This window comes from Erpetoichthys calabaricus, chromosome 1 (genome assembly GCF_900747795.2).
Source record: "Erpetoichthys calabaricus chromosome 1, fErpCal1.3, whole genome shotgun sequence".
Lineage (NCBI taxonomy): Eukaryota > Metazoa > Chordata > Cladistia > Polypteriformes > Polypteridae > Erpetoichthys > Erpetoichthys calabaricus.
Genome location: NC_041394.2, coordinates 277,205,875 through 277,218,761, shown reverse-complemented (window position 1 = coordinate 277,218,761; position 12,887 = coordinate 277,205,875). Strand labels below are relative to the sequence as shown.

The 12,887-nt window shown below is 37.5% G+C and overlaps 1 protein-coding gene across 1 annotated transcript in view; it reads left to right on the top strand.

Moving 5' to 3' along the window:
* Positions 1-1,787: 1,787 nt before the first annotated feature.
* The window catches only part of dennd6b (DENN/MADD domain containing 6B), a 59,064-nt gene continuing 47,964 nt past the window's right edge, over positions 1,788-12,887 (top strand). The window contains 3 exon segments of the mRNA XM_051935231.1: positions 1,788-2,048; positions 10,738-10,776; positions 11,208-11,250. Coding sequence (XP_051791191.1) covers positions 1,896-2,048; positions 10,738-10,776; positions 11,208-11,250 — 235 coding nt within the window. The 5' untranslated portion in view covers positions 1,788-1,895.

The window sequence follows — 12,887 nt, the reverse complement described above, 5'->3', positions numbered from 1 at the left end:
ATACTCAACTGAAGTCCTTTCTGGACGAACATGCAATTCTGGAAGTGTTCCAGTCTGGGTTTAAAACTCACCACAGCACTGAGTCCTCTCTGTTAAGGGTTTTTAATGATATTCTTTTGACAGTGGACTCTGGTGACTGTGTACTACTTATGCTTTTGGATTTAACAGCTGCATTTGACACGATAGACCATGAGGTCCTCATCTCTAGGCTGGAGCAGTGGGTGGGCATCACAGGTTTAGCTCTCCAATGGTTTAGGTCCTATCTTTCAGATAGAAGTTTTTGTGTCAGTATTGATGATTTTACTTCCACCTCTGTTGCCCTTCCCTGGGGGGTACCACAGGGCTCCATCCTGGGACCTCTTCTGTTCTCCTTGTACCTGCTGCCACTCTGCGCTATTTTTCGGAAACACGGTATTCCCTTTCATCTTTATGCAGATGACTGTCAGGTGTATTTCCCTCTGAAGCGCCAAGGTCCATGTTCTGTCCAGCCCCTGCTTGATTGCCTTATTGACATAAGGAGTTGGATGGCATTAAATTTTCTAAATTATAATGAGAACAAAATAGAAGTCATGCTATTTAGGCCCAATAGCACCAGTGGGACCCCCTGCATCGACCTTTCCACTGTGGCTCAATTTGAGAAATCCATGATCACAAATTTAGGTGTAAAAATGGATTCCACTTTAAAACTTGATAGCCATGTGAACGCAGTGGTAAAATCTTGCTTTTTCCAGTTGAGGCGGCTGTCAAAAATCAAGCCTGTTTTGTCTAAGTGCAAACTTGAAACAGTGATACATGCTTTTGTAACATCTCGTCTAGATTACTGCAATGCGCTTCTTTTTGGAATTACCAGGCCTCCATGGCTCGCCTACAGCTGGTGCAAAACGCTGCTGCTCGATTTTTAACTGGCACAAGAAAGCATGAGAATGTTACGCCGATTTTGGTTTCCCTCCACTGGCTTCCAATTCGTTTTCGAATCCATTTTAAGATCCTTGTATTTGTTTTTAAATCTTTTAATGGGTGTGCCCCTCTTATTTGTCGGAACTGCTGCACCCTTACGTACCATCTCGCTCTCTCAGGTCCGATGCAAACTCCGAGGTGATCGAGCTTTTTCAGTTGCAGCCCCAAAACTCTGGAACGATTTGCTGTTGCACATTAGGCAGGCTCCTTCGCTAGCTGCCTTTAAATCCTATTTAAAAACACATTTTTACTCTCTGGCTTTTAACCCTGTATAATATGTTGGCTATTTGTATACTTTTTATACTTTCTATTAAGAATCTCTTCAGTTCTTATGTGTTTATGTGTTGTTTTTCTTTGTACAGCACTTTGGTCAGCCTTGAGGTTGTTTTTAAAGTGCTTTATAAATAAATAAATAAATCACAATACACACATTTACTGGGTAGAAAGTTTAAGATGTTTGCTCCCACATAGTTTTATACAGGTTTTTTTTTAAATTCTATTTCAACTTAAGTTGACAGTTGACAGGATATGCCGGTGTAGCTATTTTAGTGCTGGACTCCAAACCTTCTACGCCTTTCTTAATTAAGCAGTTTGTTGGACATGATGCCCAAACAAAAAAATATATAAGTTTATCACCATATAAATTAATTTATTCAATGCTAAGTGCTAAGGACAGGATTACAGGCAGACGAGTTACGCTATGAATGATTGATAATTCTGGGAAAATGTTTTAGTTAAACAGAACGCGTTTGATTTGATACCATTGTTCAAGAATCACTGCGTTCCACTTCGAGGGCCACAGCGGTGCCGACATACGTGAGTTTGTTTGTGGTCCTACACTACAGAGGGCGCTGCAAAATATCTTTTCTCAAAATTCACCTCCCGCATCTTCTACAGCAGCATCCAGGACAATGAAAGAACCGACTTACTGATTTGTGATGGACCTGTACGAAAGCGGCCATGCCCGAACCTACGCGAAATCGGAGAAAAGTGTTTCTGCTGCCAGTCGCATGCCCTGGGCTCGCTTCTCCTGCTGGGTGGAGTGCGTCTGTGTCGTCACTTTCGATTTGGAGCTCGGCCAGGCCATCGAGGTAATAAGCCATCTCCGGGTTTGAGTAGGGAGAAGAGAGGGTGGGGGGCGTGGCAGGTAACGGCGAGGCAGCACGCGAGACCGATGATGAGCTCGCAGGCCTAATTGTGATATTACAAAAATTCATTTATGTCATATTGCACATTACTGTAATACTAAGAAATGCTACTAAATATTAGCGTATGTATAGTCAATATCTTACGGCAGATACCATTCTTGGATGGTGGGGTTTTGTTCAGTTCACTTTCCCAAGCAGTGTTGTACGAACGTTTAATTTAATCTTGCCTGAACTGCTTATCGAGAAGTTAAGAACAATGCCAACTTTTGCATAACTCTACTGTCAGTATAATCAAATTAATTTTTACGTAAAGGAATTCATTTGGCAGGGAAGAGAACGGAAGTTTGTTCCCAAAGGGAGCTGTCCGTTTCAGCACCCTGAGTCGCCTTTAAAATTGAAAGGCGGTGTGTTTGCAGTTACAGCTTTGGGATATAGAAATCACCTTTTTCAATTGTAGCTACTAGGAACGTGCTGTGAACGAGCTATTTTCAGGAGTGCTTGCAGAGCGGTTGTGTTTTGACAAACATATATATATATATAAATCTAAATAGCAAATTAGTTTAATTTGCGATTGATGCCTTTCTAAGTAAAGTAGCAGAGTAACTAAAATGACTGTAGATGAGCCTGAACAAATATAGATATGGATAAAAATGTACATGAAGTTTGATATAAAAATCGTAAATGTAAAATTTACAGATTAGAAGTGAAATGTTTTCAGCAATGCTGGAATTATACAGAGCTTATACTTGTCCAAAGGCACACAGTTTACAGAAGTAATTTAAAAAGGCTAAAGGTTTATTGGGCTCCATAGCATGCTGTATGAAATATAAGTCATAAAGAAGACCCACTTCAGCTGTATAACACAGTTTTGAAGTCACATCTGCTTGCTGTTTTGGACTGCGTACTACATAAAGTACAGCAGCCCTGAAAACCCAAAGGCAAGTTCCCAAGCCTATTCCATAAGGTTTGCAGTGTATTTGAAAAGATTTGTGAAGTTCAATATTTTCAGTTTTAAGAAAACAAAGATTAAGAGTAAACATGAAGGAAGGTTTTAGAATTATAAATGGAATTAGTAGGTGGATTCTAGAAATTACGTTTAAATTAGTTTTACAAGATGATCATGGAGGCCGCAGATGGAAAATGGTTAATGTCTTAGAAATGTTAGGAAGTATTTTTATTGCATTAGTAGAACCATGAAAGAACTTGCTAAGTAGTTACCTGTTAGTATACAGAAGTTGAAGGGACTTTCAAATTTCTGCTTTGGAAATTTTTTTCAATAGAAATTTGTGAGATGTCCTAAGTTGAATGTCCTGTTCTCACAAACGGTTTAGGTTTATATTCATGTTACTTATAGACTAACCTTTTTGTTTCACTATTGCTTTCACGATTTTAAACTTACCCAGACATACAGTAATGTGGTCTACCAAGTACTTTCTTTTCAGTTAGTTTTTGCCTTAAATATACAACAATATCTGGAGGTGGCAGAGTTAAAAATGCTAAGATTTACATTGGGTGTGATGAGGATGGACAGGATTAGGAACAAGTACATTAGCGAGTCAGCTCAAGTTGGAAGGTTGGGAGACAAAGCCTGAGAGGCGAGATTGTGTTGGTTTGGAGATGTGCAGAGGAGAGATGTTGGGTATATTGGGAAAAAGATGTTTAAGACAGAGCTGCCAGGCAAGAGGAAATGATGAAGGCCTAAGAGGAGGTTTATGGATGTGATGAGAGAGGACATGCAGGTGATGGGTGTAACACAGCAAGATGCAACTCTGGGAGCATGCACTGATAACAGTGAGTTGCCGCTCCTACCACACAATAAACCACTTGAGGATCTAAAATTAGGACCTGATCGCAGCCGTGCAACGGGTGGCACTTCAGCACCACACTAGTTCAAATTGAATGGAACAGTGTGAGGTTTTTTACAGTGGATGGAGTGCCAATCCTACCCTCAACCCCTGAGTTTTCCTTGCAAGTTGGAAGACCTGCTTGCAGGGCTGGATGCAGATGCAGAGGACAGGAAAATATGGAAAAAAAATTATCCACTGTGGCGATGCCTAATGGGAGCAGCCGAAAGAAGAAGAAGATGTAATCTAATACTCACCAAGGCATTAAACTAGATACAATTAATCTTAAGTACCAAACAACATGTAACAGACTTTTCTTTGTCATTATTTAGTCAACAAAAAATATGCCAGCATACAAATGCCATATGTGGAAAAACCTAAGTACCACCCATGAATCAGTAGCTTGCAGATCTATTTTTAATTAGCATCCCACATAAGCACACTGCTTCATACAACTCTGTGTCAGTTTTTTGATGTTTTATGCCATTTTGTTATGATCTGGAACAAGAACCTTAGTGAAAGGGGTTATGTGGCCTCCTGAAGACTCCATAAGCCAGGCAGGCCTAGAATAGGCTTCACCCCCAAATAGCTGAATACCATACCCTACTGGCCTGCTTCAACCTAAAAGGAGTTTCAGCTTCAAAATATGCTCTGAAAGTGTTCCAAAATCTAAACGTGCCCTTCAAGAGAAAGGGAAGTCCTAAAACCTATGGTTTGAGAAATCATCCATGAAATAATCTTTATAAATACCCAACTAAGCAAAAGGAGTTGCCTAAAAGGCAATCATATGACAAAGTCCCAAAAACACAATCCATAGGACAAATCCCAAATCCAGAGCAGCAAAGGTTGAAAGCCAGCAATTCAAATCAAAGAAAACAGAATACTTAACAATAACACCAGTAAATTTTAACACACCACACACAGAACACAAAGGGCATAAGAGAACACTATTTTACAGAAAGAAACACAGTACTTATAAATTAAATAATTATTGAAGACATAATCAAAGAAAACATCATTTTACATAGATGAAGAAAAGGCACATCAGTATAATGAACATAATTATTAAAATAAAAAGATATAACATTTAATAAAACAACAAAACCTTTAAGCAAACAAAGAAGAAACTTGAATCAGGGCTACCACCCTGGCTAAATCATTCCACATTTTTTTACGCACATTTCAGTCAGGGTGCCACCACAGCATATAAAGGTAGAGTTGAGATTTTTCTTGGCCATACTAAAACATTAATTCTCTTCTTTTTTGGCTGCTAAGTTGTACATTTACTTTTATGCTTAGGGTGATTACCCTGTTGTATGGATCCATTTCAGCCAAGTGTTAGGTGTTAGACAGAAACTCACATTTTACTCTAGAATATTGTGACATAAAGAGATGTCCATTGTGAACTAAATGAAAGCCTCCAGATCCAGTGGTTGCTAAACAACCCCAAATGACCATCCTCACGCAAATTCTTTATGACTGCACTCAGATTCTCGTGCTTACACTATATGCTGTAGAGTTTTGGAAGAACGGGTCTTTGTGTATAACAAACCAAATAACCAAACAAATCATCTTGTCTGTATAGATGACAATTTTCTGGAAGCATTATTCTTTCAATTGCAACTTTGTCAATAAATTCTTCAGTGTGATCTTTGGAGAGAAGGGCCATTTCACTGACGATCGTTCCACAAAATTACACGTGTTCAGTCTTTTTCAGCTGTAGAATTATGAAAATAAATTTACCATTTACAAAAAGCCTGCATATTCATGGATGTATATGTTGCGTTCAATGCTGTTTCACTCATATTCTGATTTTGGGTAATTTTATGTCAAGATTGACGTGTGTTCTGAATGTCGTGCATTTGTAAATGAGCTTCCTCCTTGCTGTAAAATGAAAAGGAAACAAAAAAATTGCACAGTATTTGAAATGATCGTATGACCTTTCCAAAACCGAAGAGCAGCAATGATTGCTTCTCTGAGGTCACTGCAGAGGTTGAGATGCATCAGACTAAACCATCAGAGGTTCAATTTTTATCAAGTGGTGGTTGCATTTCCTGCTTATTGACTTACCACTTGTACTTGATTAGCAGAACCAGACTCTACACATGAAGTAAGAAGGTAATTAGACAGAAAGGGTGCTTCTGCTTTTTCTGAGTTTCTGTATTTTGGGTTATACTTTGTTAAGTGAATAATGATAACATAAAATATGGTATTGTTATATGTTTATTCAGTTTGATTACCATCTAAGGTTAGAATGATCTAATTTTAGTACTTGGTGAGGACTACATGATTATTAGTTATGTTGTGAAATGTTGTGAGTTTAAGGAGGTCACACTTGCCTTTTCACGTGACTGCAAGTTTGTTTTAAATGAGATGCTGTCAGTATACTTTGGGTTAGCTTTATTTGTCTGTAGCCATCCACAAACCCATCAGTCATTTTTGTTTCTGATGCATCAGCCGAAACTTCATGTTGGGTTGCTTGTTAGAGCACTATAAACGTGGCATTGATTGTTCAGTTTGCCTGTTGTTTTGTTATGACATTTAATCTACTGCAAACCATTTTTCGTAAGAGATTATCTTATGCTCTGAATAATTTAGTTATCGATTCGCTAGTTTCAGATTCTCTTTCAAGTACTAGTTAAATATTTGGAAACTCCTTTATCAAGACAGAGGATTCAAATTTGTATTCATTTTCCATTAAACATGAACGTTCTTAGCACAGTAAATCAGTCATTTGTTATCCCATTTAGTCCGAAGCAGGGTCACGGGGGTCTGCTGGGGCCTATCCTAGCTAGCACAGGGTGCATAGTACAGTAAATTTTTATGTTACAATTAAGTAAATTCAAACACATCCCTATACATAAGCATGCACATTTCCCGACTGTTGGATGGAGGAAAAGAATGACAGACAAAACTAAGAAGTGTCCTTTTAAAAAAGGGAGTAGATAAGGTTGTTATGAGGACTGTTTCTGTTGTGCAACACTGACACCATGACTCAACTAACTGTGGTATATGAGGCACATCTGTATACAACACATTGAAATACATTATTTGAAGAGTGAATATTTTTTGTTGTATAAACTTTAGTGATTTGCAGTCATTCAACACACATATCTAGGAGAGAAAACAATAGTGATAACTGAAGGTTTTGACAAAATAAATCAAATTTTACTACAGTATCTGATGTATTTTTTCATTTTCACCATTGATGTAAGAACTGCTGGTATTTATGTTCCACTTTTCAAGGAGGTTGTTAGTTGACACTAAATAGGTTGGCTGCATGTGTTTACACCCGGTTTAGATATCTATAATTTTCAGAATGCAGACGTTTTATAGGTTTCGGATACAAGCCTTTGGATGAGAGAAGTTTTAGTAGCAATGGTTTTTAAGAGAAAGTGCCCAGCTTCTTAGTATCTTTTCATTTGTTGTGATCTGTAGCGAGAGTATGGAGCATGTCGAGGAGACCCTGGAGAGGTGGAGATATGCTCTGGAGAGGAGAGGAATGAAGGTCAGTAGGAACAGGACAGAATATATGTGTGTAAATGAGAGGGAGGTCAGTGGAATGGTGAGGATGCAGGGAGTAGAGTTGGCGAAGGTGGATGAGTTTAAATATTTGGGATCAACAGTACAGAGTAATGGAGATTGTGGAACAGAGGTGAAAAATAGAGTGCAGACAGGGTGGAATGGGTGGAGAAGAGTGTCTGGAATAATTTGTGACAGACGGGTATCAGCAAGAGTGAAAGGGAAGGTCTACAGGACGGTAGTGAGACCAGCTGTGTTATCTGAGTTGGAGACGGTGGCACTGACCAAAAAGCAGGAGACAGAGCTGGAGGTAGCAGAGTTAAAGATGCTAAGATTTGCACTGGGTGTGACGAGGATGGATAGGATTAGAAATGAGTACATTAGAGGGTCAGCTCAAGTTGGGAGACAAAGTCAGAGAGGTGAGATTGCATTGGTTTGGACATGTGCAAAGGAGAGATGCTGGGTATATTGGGAGAAGGGTACTAAGGATAGAGCTGCCAGAGAAGAGGAAGGCCTGAGAGAAGGTTTATGGATGTGGTGAGAGAGGACATGCAGGTGATGTGTGTAACAGAACAAGATGCAGAGGACAGAAAGATATGGAAGAAGATGATCTGCTGTGGCAACCCCTAACGGGAGCAGCCGAAAGAAGAAGAAGGTAACATTCAAAAAATAGCAACAGTCTGTAGCAAGCAACACGTTTCTAGACTTTTCTGTTAATAATTGTATGAGCAATTTTATATACAAAACAAATTATATACCACTTGCCCTTTAAGCAGATATGCATCTTTTTTGGATAGTGTGTAGCAGTGTTTCCTTAGACCAAATGATAATATGAAAAATTATATTTTGTCCAAACCTGTGCAGTTTATAACATAGTTAATAAACTATATTTATGTATGATTATCCACACATGCATTAATATTAAATTAGAAGGGTCAGTTTTAACTTTGGGTATTGTTTTTTTCTGTTAGCCACCTTACCTTTTTTCAAATACGGTACATATTACTAAGGTGTATTCTGTGTGATGTGTATGTTAGGGGCAGCCCAGGTTAGCAAATTTTATATCTCTTGTCTTGGACATTGTGACTGTGTATTTTCCAATGCAGGGTTTATAAGGAAGGGAGCCTGTCCTTACATCATTGAACACAAAACAAGAGTCAACATTTGGCTAGACTCTAGTCTATCACAGGGCACAAATCAATTTAGGTTGCCCAGTGAACGTAACCTGCATGTTTTTCTGATGTGGGAGAAAACTCATGTGAACATATCAAGAAAATATCAATGCCACAAAGACATTTGAACCCAGCACTATAAAACCGTGGTGCAGTACTGCTCATCACTGCGCCACTCTCCTGCATAAATGGCAGTAAGGCTATCATTATATTATGTGGTGTCTCCCACAAGATGATTTACAAAGCTCAGTATAGTATAGTCAGGAATGGAAAGAAGTTCACCTTGAAGAGAAACACGAGGTTAGATTAGCCCCAGTATGTTTTATGGATAATTTTAAATGTAAATAAATTGATAACTTTTTAAATGTGAAGAAAACTGTTTGTAGAATGCAAGAGTCAGTAACACCAAACATAAGAATATAAAGCAACTCTTAGCTGGATTAAATACATTTGAAAAAGTTTTGTTATGTCAATGAAGGAGGACAACTTTTTTTGTTAGCTTACACATTGGTCAGTCAATAGTAGTACAGGTCGTGGACTATAAAACAAGTTCAGGCAGTGCAAACTGATTTTGTGACAAAGTTGTTTATTTTGCTCATGCTCCAGCTCTTGAAACCAAAAATAACATTTTGTAATCCACATAATCCAGTTTTTATTCAGAATTTAAGGGCCCATTAGGCACAAGGCAGGAAGCAGCCCCCCAGGCTGGATGCCAGTCCATTGCCAGACCCAATTATGCACACTTCAATGGGTCAAATTTACAATTGCCAGTTTAACCTTGACATGCTTAATTCTGAGGGAAGGGAGTATTTGCGGAAAAACCATGCAGATACAGAAAGAACTTACAAATGCCATGCAGAAATCATCCAGGCACTGGATTCAGACCCATTCCACTGTATCCAAAAGCTGCTTTACTGCTATACTCTAGAAATCTCATATAATATTTTCTTTAACAATAAAGGGGCTTCAGATTATCTTCATTATGCAAAGCATAATACAGTATCATGCTTTCTTTGTATAAAGAACTGAACCTTAGCACACAAGGTAGCCAGTTCATTTTATCTATGGTGCATTGGGCTTAAAAATATGTGAATAACTGAAATTAACACTCAAGATTTGAGAGCACATACAGTTGATAAAGTAGGTTCTACATACACTCAAGATACTTATTTGATGCAACTGCAAATAAAGATGGGTTTGTTGCTGAACATTTTCTACGTTTCTAGATGCGCTTACAATCTAAATGTTCTTTGGTGTATATTAGAGCACTGTGGGAAATGGAAAGAAGTAGATCCACCAGTCTAGGTGACATTAGTACTAGAGGTTTTTTATTTTTTGTGCAATCTGCATTACAAGGAAGAATGAGAATTTTGAAAATGCAAGGTTGTAGTAGCAAATTTAAACGGTTCAAGTAAGTCTGGAACTAAATGTTTGTGTGCCATTGACTAATTAGTATCTTAATTTATTCATTGCTTTAAAAAAACTCTATACATTTGCCAACATAGGAGGCACTGTTTAAAGATTTGCTCTTTGTAGCAATATTTAGCCAAATAAACTTGCACAAATCATGTTGCATTTATATTTAAAGGGGAAATACATTTAAATTAACAGTTCAGTTTTTCTTTTGTATGCCATCTATTATAAGCAAACAAACTTTATTTTGTATGTCACCTTTCTGTGGTAAACATCATCTTTAAGTACTTTACATGAACAGAAACAATTTTTTTAAATATGTGTTAATATATGTAAATATGTGCGTTTTAAAACGTCTTCCAAAGCTCTTTACAAGTACAGAAACGCTGTACAATTCTTTATATGGATTTTTTAAAAGTTGGACCACAGATAAATTGAATGACTTGCTTAGTGGCACATGGAGGGTCAAAGCTGGGAATTAAACTTTCAGCCTGGCAGTGTAAAGTCCTGTGCCTTAGCTGCTATGTCAAACTGTTTATTGTGTAATTGTGTGATGTTTCTGATATACATTAGAATACTTTTAACACTAGATTAACTTTAAAGGATTTTTTTTTAAAAATGTCTCATTTTTTCATTGAAAAAGAAAAAGTCTAACATGTATGTTATGTTAATTTATTTTAGCTTGTATATCCTCATGACACTAAACTCACAGAGAAAGAGGTAAGTATTACTTTTTTAGTTTGCTAAATTGTGAGGATTGTTAATAATTCATGAGCAAATATACTGTATCTTCATAGCTTCTAATAGCATAATTAAACATGTTATGTCTTTGAACAAAAATGAAAATTTTCAATGTTTTATTCATCAATGATCAGAATATACTACAGCAATTTGAATAACTGTTAGAAAACAAGTACCTTTTGTTATTGGAAATATTTTCAAAATTCATTGAACAAAGATAATTTATACACAACATCAAGACTTTGGCTTAAATACAGTAGGGCAACAGATGAAGAGAGAGCTTGATCTCCTTAAACGTTTGGTTCTATACATGATAGAATTTCACTGTACTCTGTGCGCGTGACTATACTACTCCTACTACTAATACCAGGACTGTGGAAATCATGCAGTGTCTCTTTTTTACCTTTCAGAAAACAAATATTTGCTACCTTTCCTTTCCTGATTCCTATTCAGGTAAGGATACTTGAACCAAATCTGTGGGAATGTGAGATACTATTGTTTTTTTTGAGGTTACTTGTGTGATTCAGCCTCTTCTTTAAGGGATAAAAACTGGGGTAACTGGAGGCAATTTACTTACATGCAGAAGACACACCAACTCCACACAGAATGTTACTAGGCTAGAATTCAAACCCATTTCCCAGGATCCCTGAAGTAATAATATTAATGTTTACATCACTTTGCTGTACCATTTTAATGGGTCATGGGATTGAATAGTATAATACACAAATGTATAATAAAAGTACAACTGTCATCATATAAAGTTCATAATTGGAGTCGGATGATATAGAAACACAGGGTACAGATCAGAGCCACAAAAGCTGACAGCAAGCTAATTCATCGTGGTATCAACCAGTGTATCAAAAGCAATGTTTTTATTACAGTTTGGTTTTCTTCTTTCTTTATTTTATCAGTGGGACATGAATACTTAAGGAGAAAACATTTTCCAATTGATTGTGCCCCATATATGTAGATGTATCCTTATTTTACCTTCCAAACTTTGGCTGTGCCAGCATTAACAATTTATTTGTCATCTGTTTGCATACCATGTATTTTGCATAGAAGTATTCAGACGCTTGAATATTTTTTAATCTGGAAGGTTACGGTGTTTATAGTCACCATACATCAACTTAGCCTAATATTTGAGTTTTTGCTGCTTATGTCCAAATGATTCAGCTCCCATTAGTTTAGCTGTTGCTATTCATTATTTGTTTGTTTATGTTTTGCAAAATTCAATAAAGACTGTGTAACTTTTGGAAAGAAATTTATTATTGTATATTTTTAAAACATGCTGTCTATTAAATACCTGAAATGTGATGTTTTCATCTATATTACTGCTTATTTGTCATGTGTCAATTTCAAGTAACTAGACATAAGAAAGGACAGTGGATAGCACTGCTGCTGCACAGATTAAATGTCCTTGATTCGAATCTTGTGCCTAGTTTTTTTGTAGACAGTTTGCATGTTTTCCCCAAGTGTGGTTCAGTTTTCTTCTGGAAACCTAACTTGTATGAAATTTTAAATTGACCCTCTGTGAGTGTGAAAGTGTGTGTGAGTAGGCCCTAAAAATAACTGGTGCTCTGGATTGTTTTCAAGGTCTTGTGCTCAGTGCTGCTGTGATAGACTGTGGATCCCAATAATCCTGAAATGGATTAAGCAGATTTTTTAGTATGTACAGTATGTAGCTGCAATAAGTTCAAATTTTAAACATAAATTTATACTTAATATGACATCATGGCTTTCCCTCAGATTTGCTTTCAACTGACTAGGTGTCATTGCCACGCTTAATTACATGAATCTTCAAATTATACTTTATGTTTATAATAAATGTTTTGTATAAACAATTTTCAAAGAACTGTAATTGAAACAGGGCGGCACGGTGGCGCAGTGGGTAGCGCTGCTGCCTCACAGTAAGGAGACCTGGGTTCGCTTCCCGGGTCCTCCCTGCGTGGAGTTTGCATGTTCTCCCTGTGTCTGCGTGGGTTTCCTCCGGGCGCTCCGGTTTCCTCCCACAGTCCAAAGACATGCAGGTTAGGTGGGCTGACGATTCTAAATTGGCCCTAGTGTGTGCTTGGTGTGTGGGTGTGTTTGTG